At 41.5% G+C, this 13,663-nt stretch overlaps 1 protein-coding gene across 2 annotated transcripts in view; it reads right to left on the bottom strand.

Annotated features, from left to right (window-relative positions):
• The window catches only part of ttyh1 (tweety family member 1), a 35,378-nt gene extending 22,580 nt beyond the window's left edge, over window positions 1-12,798 (bottom strand). The window contains exons 1-4 of one of the 2 annotated variants that reach the window (XM_047361007.1): window positions 12,303-12,798; window positions 5,468-5,632; window positions 3,919-4,148; window positions 271-382 (exon numbers count right to left, since the gene is read on the bottom strand). In XM_047361007.1, coding sequence (XP_047216963.1) covers window positions 271-382; window positions 3,919-4,148; window positions 5,468-5,602 — 477 coding nt within the window. In that variant the 5' untranslated portion in view covers window positions 5,603-5,632; window positions 12,303-12,798. The remainder of the gene's footprint in view (window positions 1-270; window positions 383-3,918; window positions 4,149-5,467; window positions 5,633-12,302) is intronic. The other variant, XM_047361008.1, reaches the window with a different exon arrangement.
• Between the last annotated feature and the right edge of the window lie 865 nt (window positions 12,799-13,663).

Below are 13,663 nucleotides of genomic sequence, written 5' to 3'. Positions count from 1 at the left end.
TATTTTCCCCTGCTGTCACTAAACTGCACCTCTGTCGTTGAGGAGTGCATGTATGACATTTAGCAGTCTGACTCACAAACCGCTGCCAGACCACAGGAACAAAATCAATAAGTTTGCACCTGATTCTCTTCCTCTGTGGGGCTGACCACATGTAAGCAGGAACACATTCTGTCCCTCCTGCCCTCCCACACAAACAAACAAACAAACAGCATCAAGCAGCGCAGATATACACTCTGCATGACATTTTCCTGACGGGGAAGCAGCACTCACCAGCAGATCGATGGAAGCTAGCGTGTAATTGGCTGTGAGAAGAGACGAGGTCAACTGATACATCCCATCATTAGCCTCGCTGTTGCCATAGAAACCGATGCCTATGGCAACACTGCAAAGGTGGGGGGGAGTAAAAAAAAAGCATGAGAACATTGCTGGAGGGTGCATTTGTGACAGGCAGAAAGCAGGATAGAAGAGCAGATAAATGTAATGTTTAATTCAATATGCGTGCACATTTTAAACGAATGTGACACATGAAAAATGTAAAGTGCTTTGGATGAGTGTACCAAGAGTGAAGCAGAGGAAAAATAATAAACAGACGATAGCATGAACAAAACAAAGAATCAGGCTTTTAGCGGTTAACACATAAGCACCAGGGGAGGGAAAATCTATTCAAAATGTTAAACATAGAAACGTGTTTACAGATGTCTCCGTTATTCAAATATTCAGATTAAGGCGTGGGCCAGATGTTCATCAAATCCCCTCAAACGCAGGAGAAATGGTATGACCCAATCTCCCACAAAGTATGTGACCCAGATTAGAAAGCATGTGGGGAAAATAGAAAATGTGTGTTTGTATTTCAACCTTCGAAACCTGAACCATTGCAGCTACGTCTGAGCAAAAGCTCCTCATCTGAAGGCTTATATTGAGCATATTAAACATTATATTTGCTATTCATGCACAGAGAACCTTCATGTTGAGCATCAGTGAGGTTGAGGCCTAATATTTCCTTGCAGTCCATGAGGGGGAGACATGAACCACTCTATCAACCTACAGTCTGCAAATGAGGACAACATTATGGCAGCAGAAATCAAATCTGCTGCACATTACACCCTGCAATACAGTCTGAATGCATATAAAAGTGCAGGAAGTGGAACATAATTACCATTAAGAGCATTAAAGTGCACTTTGATTTCTTTGCACCACACAGATGGGTGAAGCTTTAGATGTACAGCGGAGCTTCCCCTGAGTGACTCATTCTTCCATTATACAAGAGGCACGTGTTGGACAGATGTCAAGCAGCATTTGTGAGCACTGTACGGTAACCACAATGTGCAGACTCGATGAAAGCACAATCAGCGAAGATGTAGGGGAACAACTGGTGGGAAAAGGACCAACGTTTTTTGCACTGGGAAGCTCCACACACACAATGCTGTTGTTGGCTGTGGTTGGGAAACAGTAAAATAACATAACTGTGTGGAAAACAAAAAACCACATGACGATGGAGGTGATGATTGGCAACTGGTGATTCACAAGATGGATGTTAACACTTTTACTGCTCAATATAATCTCAAGCACTGAAATTCAGCTTAACTTCCTGCTTTTCTGGATTTTCTCATTTAATGAGTTGTTTTGCACTGTCATGCTGATCAAACAGAAAATATAACAGCTTATAATGACTCTGTGATGACTCATCGGCTCAATATTTTTAGAAATAAATTGACGCTATTCGAATGAGTCTTTCAGAGCCGTCTTAGCACTAATGCACTTTGAGGTACTTCCACAGGGACTTAACTTTTCAGACAATGTGGCTGCATCCATCTTTTATGGTGAGTCTGAGTGGTACGGTTAGCTTATGTAGTTATGCAGCAATGCTGTAGAACAGCCAGGCATTGTGGTAACATTAAAAGGAATTTAAAACCACTAAAGAAGGACTGGCTCTGGGTTATCACATCTTCAGTTCCTCTATTGTTCTGGTGCAACATATCCTCAGTTGATTGCTAGTTATTAGCGTCGGGATTAGCATTAAGAAGGATATGTAGTTCTGTGAAAAGTATTTAACTCCTAACAGATTTTCTCTGTTTTTGCTTAGTTTGTCAAACAAATGATTTGGATAATCAAACTAAATTTAATATCAGACAATGACAAACGGAGTTAACAAAAAAGCTGTTTTAAAATGATATTTTTTCATTTTAAGGGAAAAATGTTAACCAACCTGGCCCTGTGTGAAAAAGTAATTACCCCTGCTCTTAAAATGATTTATTATTAACCACATTTTTGGGAATGCTTAATTCAATTTCATGGATCACTGCCAGACTTGTACAAAAAACCGCTTAAATAGCACCTGTCTGACAACATGAAGTAGGCTAAAAGAACTCAAAAGACAACACTCTATGCCCCAATTTAAAGAAATTCAGGAACAGATGAGAAAGTCACAGACCTATATCAGCCTAGAGAGGGTATCTTGTGCTCTGGGACCCAGAGAACAGCTGTGTGAGCCATTACTAACAAATTGAGAAAGCATGGAACAGTGCCACGGGAGTGTCCAGCCCCAGCCTACCAAAACTACTCCAGGGGAACGCCAACAAATCAGCCAGGAGGTAACAAAAGAACCCAGAACAAAATCTAAAGCAGGGCAGGTCTCACTTGCCTTAGTAAAGCTAAGAGTTTATGATTGATCAATAAAAAAAATAGACTGGGTAAAAATTGTCTCCATGGGAGGATCTCAAGGCAAAAATGACATGCTAACCAAAAAGTACAAAAAAAACCTGTTTGTGGGAGGCTATTACTTTTCCTCATACTGCCAGGTTGGTTTGAATAGTTTTTTAACTTTGATGAATGAAACCATCATTGGAAAACGTCTTTCAATCATGTTACCGTGTCTGATATTTGATGTCATCTTTTTTTCACGGCCCTGCAAAAGCTTATCAGTAACATTACACAATCAAAATTATGTTTAGCTGTAGCACTGTTACAGAAGAAGAGACAAATAAAACTCAATTTTTACTTTTTCTTTTTTCTGTACAAGCTTGAGTTAGCACTGCAACACACCAAAGACGCTGGAAACAAAGTTGTTTGAAACTTCAATAAGCCATTGCTTTAAGGATTTTGGGGCTGTTTATGATTTCTTTGATATTTTTTGTTGCATCTTCAGCTATTTAGAAAATTACAATTGCTGAGGTGTGGCTGCATCCATTTTTACAGTCGCTCTGGATGTTAGCGCTACCTCCTGTCCTTGTGTCATCAAACCAGAGCTTTGTAGAAATGCTGAAGGTCCATCAGATGTCGTGGTCATAATACTGTAAAGGTATTTAAAATCATTAAAGTAGAACTGGTTTGCAGTTCTTGAGCCTTCATTTAATCTTTGGTTCAACTCCATCACACCCTCAGTGCTAGTTTTTAGCATTCACACTATCATTCTGGAGGAGTAGTTTGTAATATTAGGATATTATCTTAATTATTGCCAGGTATTATTCACTATAATAAAACTTTTTCTGGCAAAGAGTCACATGACAAGGTAGTAAAACCTCAAATGTAGTGTGCAGAATATAATGCAAACTGCATGTTTGTCTCTGGTAATATTCAGGAATTGTATTGAAGGAATTAGGCCACATTTGATTTAGAAGACTATTTTAAAAATGGTTTGAACGGCTTCAACTATTTAGCAATACATGGTTTTCTTCTGACAAGATGAGAACTAGTTTTTGAATGTAATAATTTCTGTTTTAATGAGATGTTTAATAGTTTTCCATGTTAATATAGTTTGGATACATCTTGAATGAAATGATGTATTATTACTTCCCTCTCTAAATGTAAGAGGTAAAGTGTGTCAAAAACAATGACTAAATGTGGGACTTTTACTTTACAACAGTTTGCAATTTTGTCCATTTTTACTACCACTAATGAAGTCCATCACCCGCCTCTCACCAGCACACAGTAACAGCAGCCACCGCCACCCACGTGACACAGCAGATGCCCCTCCCCTTCTTCCCGCTGTAACCGTGACCCGTGCTGCCGTCTTCATCGTCCTCCTCCTCCTCCGATCCCTCGCTCCGGTCTCCGCGTTGACAGCAGCAGTAGTGTATGAGGAAGGACAGAACCACTAGGAGGGAGATGATGAGAGCGATGGCCGACAGACTGGACAAAACCAGCAGAGTCTGAGGGTTACAAAGAAGAGAAGAGAAGAGTGATTGGGTGTTTGAAAAAAATTATGTAATTTTAATCCAAATTATTATGAATAAAAGGGAGCAATTTGAGAAAGTCGAACTCTAGAGCTTCTCAGACTGTCCCGCCATTGATGACAGCCAGGGGATGCCAATGAAAAGTTTATGTGAACTTAAAATACACCTTAGACAAATAATGCAAAAATGCTTTTAAGCAAAGATGAAGATTTTGTTGCAAACTTGAGATAATTGTTTATCTTCTATCCTTATTTCAGAGGCTTTCAGCTCTAAAACCTTAATAGCTGTCTGCACCATGATAGATTTTAACAACACTAAGCCATATCAGACTCTGCTTTTGACCAGGCTCCATGTCACAAAGTCAACATCACTAAAATGCATTTTTCTCCCACACATTTCCGCAACATTATCCTTCATCCATCTGCCCGTCTGTCACTCCCTGTTCCTCCACCTTACTCCTTCTCTCTCACCTCCTGTTTTCAGACTCCCCATCCCATCCCTGCTTCCCTCACGTTCTCCGGTTTGCATTCTCCTCTCCCCCCACTCTGCCGTCTCTTTCTTTCCTTGTATCCACACCACTGAATCTCTATTAATAATCTGTGACCTACTTAAATACATTCGCTGCCACTCTCTCTGGCTTCCCACTCTAACTCTTCTTGTCTTTTCCTCTCTCTGCCCAGTTTTCTGCACATGAACCTCCATATATTACTCATTGCCTCCTTCATTCTCTCTCTCTCTCTCTGTCACCGAGCACTTTCAGTTTCTTTTGTCTTTCTATTCTGCAGGATAATTTGGGCTCCTCCTTCCCTAACCTGCCTACTCTTTGTACCATGGAGTAGCAAAAGAGTTCAAATATTGCTTTTCTTGCTGCAGAAACACCACCACCATCCAAACAAAAGCAACTGTGGAAACAAGGAACCTAAATTGGCTTCACATAGCTCAGATTTGCACAGTTAAGATGCACTGCTATATTTCAACAAAGATCAAGAAGCAAAATAACGATTGGGCAAGAGTTGAGGGGTAATTGCACTGCTCAAGTACAATCTTCCCTCTTGTAATTGGGTCCATTAAAAAGCAACAACACGTGTTTTAAATGGCTATAAATGCTGTTGTCAAGGCTCTGCAGGTTGTTGGAACTTCTGGGATTTATGGAGCAATTAGGAGAGTCTTGTGGCACAAATTGCCCATCATCCCACTCACAGGTACTAAACTAAACCTCTGTACAGAGAAACAGGGCTCAGATTGTTATGCAGTGTGGCACAAAGTGGTTACAAGGTTGCTATGGTAAGAGTTACCTGCTGGTACTCCCAGCTGTCAGGGGCGAATATGTTGTCCCTCATCTGCATGCTGAGGTCCAGCCGGGGCAAGGCATGACACATCCTCACCCATATTGAAGGAGAATAGCTGGGCACTGTGATCATGGCAGCCATTTTCCACTGTCAGCAGTCCCCTCCTCCACCCTGCAAGAGAGAAGACACAGGGGTCAGATGGACCAGGATGTGAGGAAGAAAAAAAAGGCAAGCAGTGGTGAGGGTTTTCCTGAGTACAGCATGGATCCAAAAGTGCAGAGACAACAAGGTCTTAGCTTCTCAGAATCATTGTGATAGGCGATCAACTGGACTGACAGGTAACAGGGGTCTGGAAATCTATAAGTTTGCATTAAAGTTTTTGATGTGTCCCAAGTCCAATACCTCTGAATCAAAGGACTGAATTTCCTCCCCATGCACTTGAGTTCTACAGAGCCCTCCTAATTGCCTAATTATTTGATTCAGGTATATTGATAGAGAGACACATCTAAAAGTTGGAAGTTGGAAGTGTTAAAGCACAGGAACATGCATGCTGTTCACACCAACACGGACGTTTCGCAAAAACCTTTTCTGCTGCATCTGCATCTCCCTTCTACATTCAAACAGAGTTTCCAATTGAAAAACGTATTCTTTATTTTAGAAACTTCAGTCAGTCAGTGAGTCATTTTCTATACCGCTTCTTCCATAGTGGGCTGTGGGGAAGCTGGAGCCTATCTCCAGCAGTCTATGGGCGGGAGGCGGGGTACACCCTGGGCAGGTCGCCAGTCCATCGCAGGGCCATATTTTTAGAAATTAATTTTCTAAAATACTTTCCTAAGTTGAGGTGTTTAAAATTGCTCTTTGCGTTGTATTCATTTGAGTTGGATTTCAAAAAACGCTGATACAGAGAGTTGCTTTGAGAATGCCCACTACTGCCCTTCTACTGCTCCTTTCAGATTGTAGGTATGGATTGAAAGCACAACCATGAACCACTCCTTTATGAATAATTTTGTCACATATAGTACGTAATACAAGATGAATCGGCAGGATCCCAGGCCATGTAGGCTTTCAGTGCATGCAGCTGAGATCACAGAACTAAGATGTACTCAATATGCATTAGATATGTGTGTGAAATTCAGTGAATTTATTGCCTTAAACACAAGATAAACTATTATGCACCAACCTCAACGTGTTTTTTGATCTGCATCAGATTCTGTTAACATCAGACGGACACTGGAGGACCATCCAGTTTATCTGCTCTCTGCGCCCATAGACTGCTCCTGTCTTTGTTTTGTATAATCTCACTATGGCGCACTCATAAAGTAATCCTGTCCCATCCTTACAGCATATAGTCGTCACAGCCAGTCTAAATCTGAAAGTATCTGATCTTTTACCTAAGCGCTACAACATCAGGCTGACAGACTGGAAGAAGTAGTTACTGAGCAAAGACTCAAATTTAGCTATTATTTAGCTACTTCCAGTATTGTTTAGATGTTGAGGATGATGTAGAGGATTAATCCATTTAAAAGAAAACTAACTTCTACAACATCTCCAGGCTGTTCTTCTGAATTTAGATATCACGTATTCTAGCATTATTGCCTCCTACTGCAATATTCCTTATATACCTTTGTTTTCATTGAAATACCAGGGACCGTATAGATACAGATTTAAAAAATTTATCTGTTTGAAAAAAATACCACCAATAAAGGGCTGCACGGTGGCACAGTTGGTAGCACTGTTGCCTTGCAGCTAGAAGGTCCTGGGTTCAATTCCCGGCTGGGGATCTTTCTGCATGGAGTTTACATGTTCTCCCCGTGCATGCGTGGGTTCTCACCAGGTACTCCAGCTTCCTCCCACAGTCCAAAGACATGCCTGTTAGGTTAACTGGTCACTCTAAATTGCCCTTAGGTGTGTGAATGTGGTTGTTTGTGTGTTGCCCTGCAATGGACTGGCAACCTGTCCAGGGTGTACCCTGCCTCTTGCCCATAATCAGCTGGAGATAGGCACTGGCTCCCCTGCGACCCATTATGGAATAAGTGGTAGAAAATGACATGACCACCAATATCAACTTAGATGATACTGACTAGGCATGTGAATAAGTGATACAAAATCATTTAAAGGCACATCTGTTTATTTCCCTTCAACCAAGAGATTTGCCACCCTCTGAAAGGATGGCATCCTGGGTGGTCCTGAATTGCCCATGTCAATTGGCAAGAAACCGCCACTGGTTGCCTGCTTTGTGCATCACTGTGTCGGCCCTGTGATGGACCAATAACCTGCCCAGGATGGCCTTGCCTCTTGCCCAGTGACTGCTGGCTTAGGCTCCCACCCCCCACTTGACCCTGATCAGGATTAGCCCAATGGAGAAAAGAGATGAATTGATGGAGTTGTATAAATTTGACAGGGGACATACAATGCAGAGTCTTTGATGGGTTTTCCACTGAGACGTTATACAGAACAAGTCAGGACAAGCTACCATAAAGGTCATGAAAATGATGCATTTGACATCCTTCAGTATTCTGCATTCACCATTTCTTCCCAAAGCCAGCCAATGGGGGTAGAGAGTAGTGTAAATACAGAGGACAAATTCGGTTAGTCAAAACACACAGAGAAATCTTCATTAAGAGATGGAGGCAACAGAGGGCACGAAGGAGGCTGCTAAACACTGGCTGCCCAGATTAAGAGTCCATCACAGCTTCACTGTTTTGAACAAACATGTTAGAAGAGTAAATATTGGACGTCACAGAGCTCTGAACTACACAGCTCGGCATCAATGGGCTCATTCTAATCTGATGGCCTGTGTTGAATGTTAAAGGAAAGTAACAAAAAATCCTTCAATAAATAAAACTTTCACTCGGCACAGTGTTCTACTTTATTTCTGTTTCTATTGATTTCTTACACAGTGGCAGCTCAAACAAGGGCAAACCTCTGCAAGTTCAATACAGAGCATGGTAAAGATTTTGACTTTGCCCCACGACATATTCATTCAACAACGCCCTGAACAGTATAACCATTCGGGTTTGGGTTGGGTTACGGGTCAAGAACAAGTTAACAGATCGCCCCCACGCTGGACAAGGCCCGCTCTAAGCCCATTACAGTAAGCCTGTTCACCTTACTGGGTCCAGCTGCCCAACTGTCACAAATCGAATCACTGCCAGCACTCCATTTCTCTTATTAAAATGGTGCTAAACAAGTTGGTTCAAATCACATTACATCCATCCATACCTCAGTGGTGTGAACACACATGAGTGCTCTGGTGTTTAAACATGATGTATACAGGCATGAGTCTATTTCACTTAAAGCTGTGTAATCCACATTGATCAAACTTTAACCAGGAAAGTACGTAAGACGTGCAACTATTTGGTGAGTTGCATTAATTCATGTTAAAATATTTTTCCTAGGTTTTTATATTTAATTCAGTCATTACCTGAACGAGACAAATTTGTTTTATCTAGTTGTGCCAGTTGACAATAATTGTCTGTTGACACATTGTAAAGATCTTTTTGCTTATTGACGTTGTTGTGTGTTGCCCTATAGATTCCACAACATGATCTAAAGATCTGGAAAATCCAGAAAATCCACCTAAGATGCACTTAACGTCATCCAAAAGGAAGGGTGGACTGGCACTGAATACGTCAAAGGGTACACCTGTTTAATTCAGATACTTTTTAAAACAAATATCAAATCAGCCAATCACATGGCAGTAACTCAGTGCATTTAGGCATCTTGATGGGGTGAAGATGACTTGGTGAGGCTTCCACTGACCACTGCTTCTTAGGTGAACGTGGTGTGGTCGTCGGTGCGAGCCGTGCTGCTTCAAGAATTACAGAAACTACTGATCTACTGGGAATTTCATGCACAAACAACATTCAGTTTAGCAGAGAATGGTCTGAAATAAAGAATATATCCAGTGTGCGGCAGTTTTGTGGATGTTAGAAGAAAGGCAATAGTAGCTCAAACATCTGTCCTGTATTAACAGATCAGGCTGCTGGTGGTGTAACAGTGTGAGTGTGAGGGAAATTTTCTTGGTATACTTTAGGCCCTGCAGTACCAAGTGAGCATCACCTAAACTCCACAGCCTACCTGAGATTCATTGCTGCCTATGTCCATCTCTTTGTGACTACAGAATACCGATCTTTTGATGGATACTTCCAGCAGGAAAATGCACCATGTCAAACTGGTTTCTTGAACATAACAATGGGTTCCCTGTACTCCAGTGGCTTCCACAGTCACCAGCCCTCAATCCAAAAGAGCACCTTTGTGGTGGAAAGGGAGATTCATGGACGATCAGCTGACAAATCTGCAGCAACTGTGTGATGCTATCATGTCAACATGGACCAAAATCTCTCAGGAATTTTTCCGACACCTTGTTGAATCTATGCCATGAATAATTAGCACAGTACTATCAAGATGTACCTATTAAAGTGGCCAGTGACTGTAAGTCCAAGTCCTGGCTGGCGATGGAACTGGATCCTATCCAGGACATCTTTTTGTGCCTCCTTTCTGAGTCCTTCTGTCCTTTCTAATGATAAACCTATGGGGTAGTTCATTTAGTGATCCAACACTTTCTCAACACAAAAACGCTTAAATTCTTGCAGTGTCTTGCTTTATGGGACCATATTGTTCAACCACTGATCCCCAACTTCCACCTCAAACAGTATTTTTCAGGTTTGTTATGGAGCCAGTGTAATCATTTTAAAGATATTTTTACACAGAACAACCTAGCATCATTTGAGTAGCTGTCCATAAAAGTAAACTCCTCCCAAAACTCACTTTTCAGCTGGAACATGCTGAACAAGTCCAGCCCTCGGAGAAGAAACAATGAGAGAAAAACACAAACCACTCCGTTTTAGATGTTTTGGAATTAGTCCTTACTTCTTTTTTTCAAAGGTCACCTGTTCAGATTCAAGTTAGTTACCAACAAGTTCTACTCATGTTTGGATCCTTGCTATAACAGGTGTGGCAGTGATGAAGCCACACTAATCCATTCGTTTTGGACATTTTCTGCATCACAAAACGTTTGGAAGGAGGTTTTTCACACCCGAGTAAAGTCAATGCCTTGAAACTTAACCCTTTACTCCCTCTCTCTGGTAAGGAAGATTTTACTTTTTCTGTGAACATTCAGTTGCTGCCCTGTGGTTCTATTCCGGATACGTGGGTTGTAATACGGAGATAGAAAGCCTATCCTTATTGGATGGCTTTGTCGTTTTGTATTAGTGTTGAAAAGATTGATTCTAATAAGAACAATAAATGTAATACAATTGTTCAGATCTGGAGTTCTTTCCTGAGTTTTATTAAAATCTTCATCCTAATGGTGTGGCTGCTGAATAATCATCCGGCCCGTTTCGTTTTGGGTTTGCCTTCCTTCAGCGATCATGGCAACACATCCAGCTCTGCAGCCTGAAGAAACGTTCCCATGCACCTTTCTTGATCTAATTGTGAAACTGTAGCAAGAAGCATCTTATATACCTGTATGTATAGGTTTGTTAAGAAGTAATTTTATGTACATCACTGAAAAGTCAGAGGTTTAATGAATAAGCAAAGGGTTGATGGCAAAAATTTTAAAAAGAATGTTGTGCATTTAATGTAAGGAAAAAAAAAAAGACAACACAAACTACATCCTGTAAATCAAAATCTTTAGGGCAGGTATTAATAAAGTATAATCCTTTAGCCTCCATCTTCTTTGCACATTAATGTGACTGAAGAATTGGATATTTATGGCAGTTCTCATGTTAAAGTCCAGGTTAGGATTCTCCTCCAAACACAAAAAATGGAGGATATATAATGGTTTGCTGATGGAAATGAGTCGCTGGGGGGTCCTGAGGCAGGGGGGGGTTTACTCAGCAGCTGTCACAGAGAGGAAGCCTCAAGGTGACGTGATATCTCCTGCCAGCTTCTTATTATAATGCCTGTTACTGTTGCATAACTGAAGGCAAATAAATGAATCGAGTCAATGGGGAGAAAAGGGGACAAAATGGGTAATACAAGTGGAGATGGAATAAACCCACAGGCTCTAACCTTAGCATGAGCTTGAAGGCTTTAAAAACAGAAACCATTTGTTGTTTTGTTTGTTTGTGAAGCTCACACACAACTCTCTTTGCATACTGAGACTCCATGATATAAAGAAAAAGGGCCATTTTGTGAGGCAGCTAATGAGAACGGGGCTAAAGCTTCGCCTGTCAGCTGAACTTAGGATCATCTTTAGTGCACCTTTTTTCCTCTCCTTCACTAAGACAAATGCTCTGAATTAGACGATATAAATATTGTGCAGCTGCACATCTCTTTTGATTACATATAGAGCAGTTGTTTCACAGCTTCCTAACAGAACCGGTAATTTATGAGACAGCATTATATCATCTTGAAGCTTTAAATTACAAAAGAAAAAGTGAAATCCTTCAAAGTGCAGCTGACTGGAGCTCTCAGGGAAGTGTCCAACATGATTTGAAGTTAAGGAGGAGAGGGCACAAAATATGTCTTCTTTAATTGATTGAAATCAATGAAAGAGGAAAACCTCAATTTGTAGAAAAAAAACAAAAAAAACTGGATGCAATCAAAACATTCCAGCATCATCTGCATAGCTGCATCTTCAATAAATGCCAATCAGTGGATACTTCCATTAGGTTTGATGGTTGACGGGATAAACATGAATCACCCACAACTAAAAAGGAATAATGCTTTCACAAGGACATCAATTAGAAATGATAACTAGAAAACCTTCAAGCAAATTGTATAATTTTATGAAATACACATCTACATTATCTCATGTTTCATTTCAGTGATTATAAATCTCTGCATCAACAGCAGCAATTAAGACATGGCGACAAGAGAGTGATCAGTTTCTTACCTCGGTCAGCTGTTGGAAGATTTCTGTCTCCTTCTGTCTTCTCTCTCTTCGCCGGTGTCCGTGAAATATTTACCCGCTCAGAGAGCTATATTGCCTGCCGTCAACGCTGGACGCTCTTGAAAATTCATCATCCTCAAAGAAACGGCTCAGAGACATGCCAACGTAAGACGGGATAAAAAAAAACAAAAAACGAGGGGGTAACTGTGAAGGCTGCTGAAATATTAAATGGTCAATAATTATGTAGTCGTCTGGTGACAGTGTAGAGGTGCTTGTGTTGATGGATGGGAGAGGAGCTCTCGGTGAGCACGGGTTAGTGAAAGAGAGAAAGAGGGAGGGTGGGAGGGATTAGGATTGAGGAGACACCCCTGAGGGACTCTTTATCGTTGCATTGTAGCCCTTCGTTGCTGAATGCCCAAGTGAGTTCAAAATGCTGCAGTGACACGATGTTGCTCCAAGATAATTAATCTGTTAACGCGGATTAGTGGGGTCTTGGCTTCCAGAGGCTCAGTTATACTACCGACCCCCACCGAACATCTGAAAGCTCGCCCATCAGAACAACCAATCTCTGCCCAGACCACCAGAGTGAATCCACACCAGTTTACCAAGGCAAACTGTAAAAATGTGTCTCCAAACTGGGTGAACAAACTGGAGAGGGGGGGGGGGACTTTGGTACACCACTCACACTTTGGATACAAATTGTGCTTATATAAAAGCTAAAGGGGTAAAAGATGCCCTGAAAGTAGAGGAAGAAGCACGAACAGAGATGAATTTGGGGAGGAGGGATGCAGAGAACACAAAATCCTGAGGAGAATAAAAATCCGGGTTCCCAGGGAGGGATGCTGAGAGAAAGAGGAGGGAGGGTGAGAGAGATGGAGCAACTAACAATGAACAGAAAGGGGCAAAGCAGCGTGCAATGGATTTGTAGGCAAAGGCAGTTTTCCAGTGGAGGCTGCAGGACAGTACCGACACTGATTTAGTGACAAGGAGGGCGGTGGAGGACGTGTAACGACGTGACTGATGTGATGAGTGCATGCTCAGAGAGATGCTCTCTGAGGGACTGGAGCAAGAAAAGTGAAGAAAAGACATGGAGGTGAACTCCAACAAGAAAGAATAAAAAAAAAAAATTTAAAAAAAGAGTAAAATTGTTTGTCTATTGGAGAAAACGGGGCAGAGGCACAGAAGAGGAGAGGGAGGGGGCAGCATTGGTTTTTCTGTGTCACTGAAAGAGAGTGGGGGAAGGGAGATAATGCAAGCAGGGAGCAAACAGCAGCAAACCAGGGAACAAACTCGCACATTCACTCAGCTTATGGATAGTGTATATAAGGGTATGTATCTGGAAGGAAAATGCGGAAGAAAACAGC

The sequence above is a fragment of the Girardinichthys multiradiatus genome, chromosome 3 (assembly GCF_021462225.1).
Source record: "Girardinichthys multiradiatus isolate DD_20200921_A chromosome 3, DD_fGirMul_XY1, whole genome shotgun sequence".
NCBI classification, from domain to species: Eukaryota; Metazoa; Chordata; class Actinopteri; order Cyprinodontiformes; family Goodeidae; genus Girardinichthys; species Girardinichthys multiradiatus.
The sequence above is the reverse complement of the archived record's forward strand: the minus strand, read 5'-3'. Positions and strand labels throughout refer to the sequence as shown.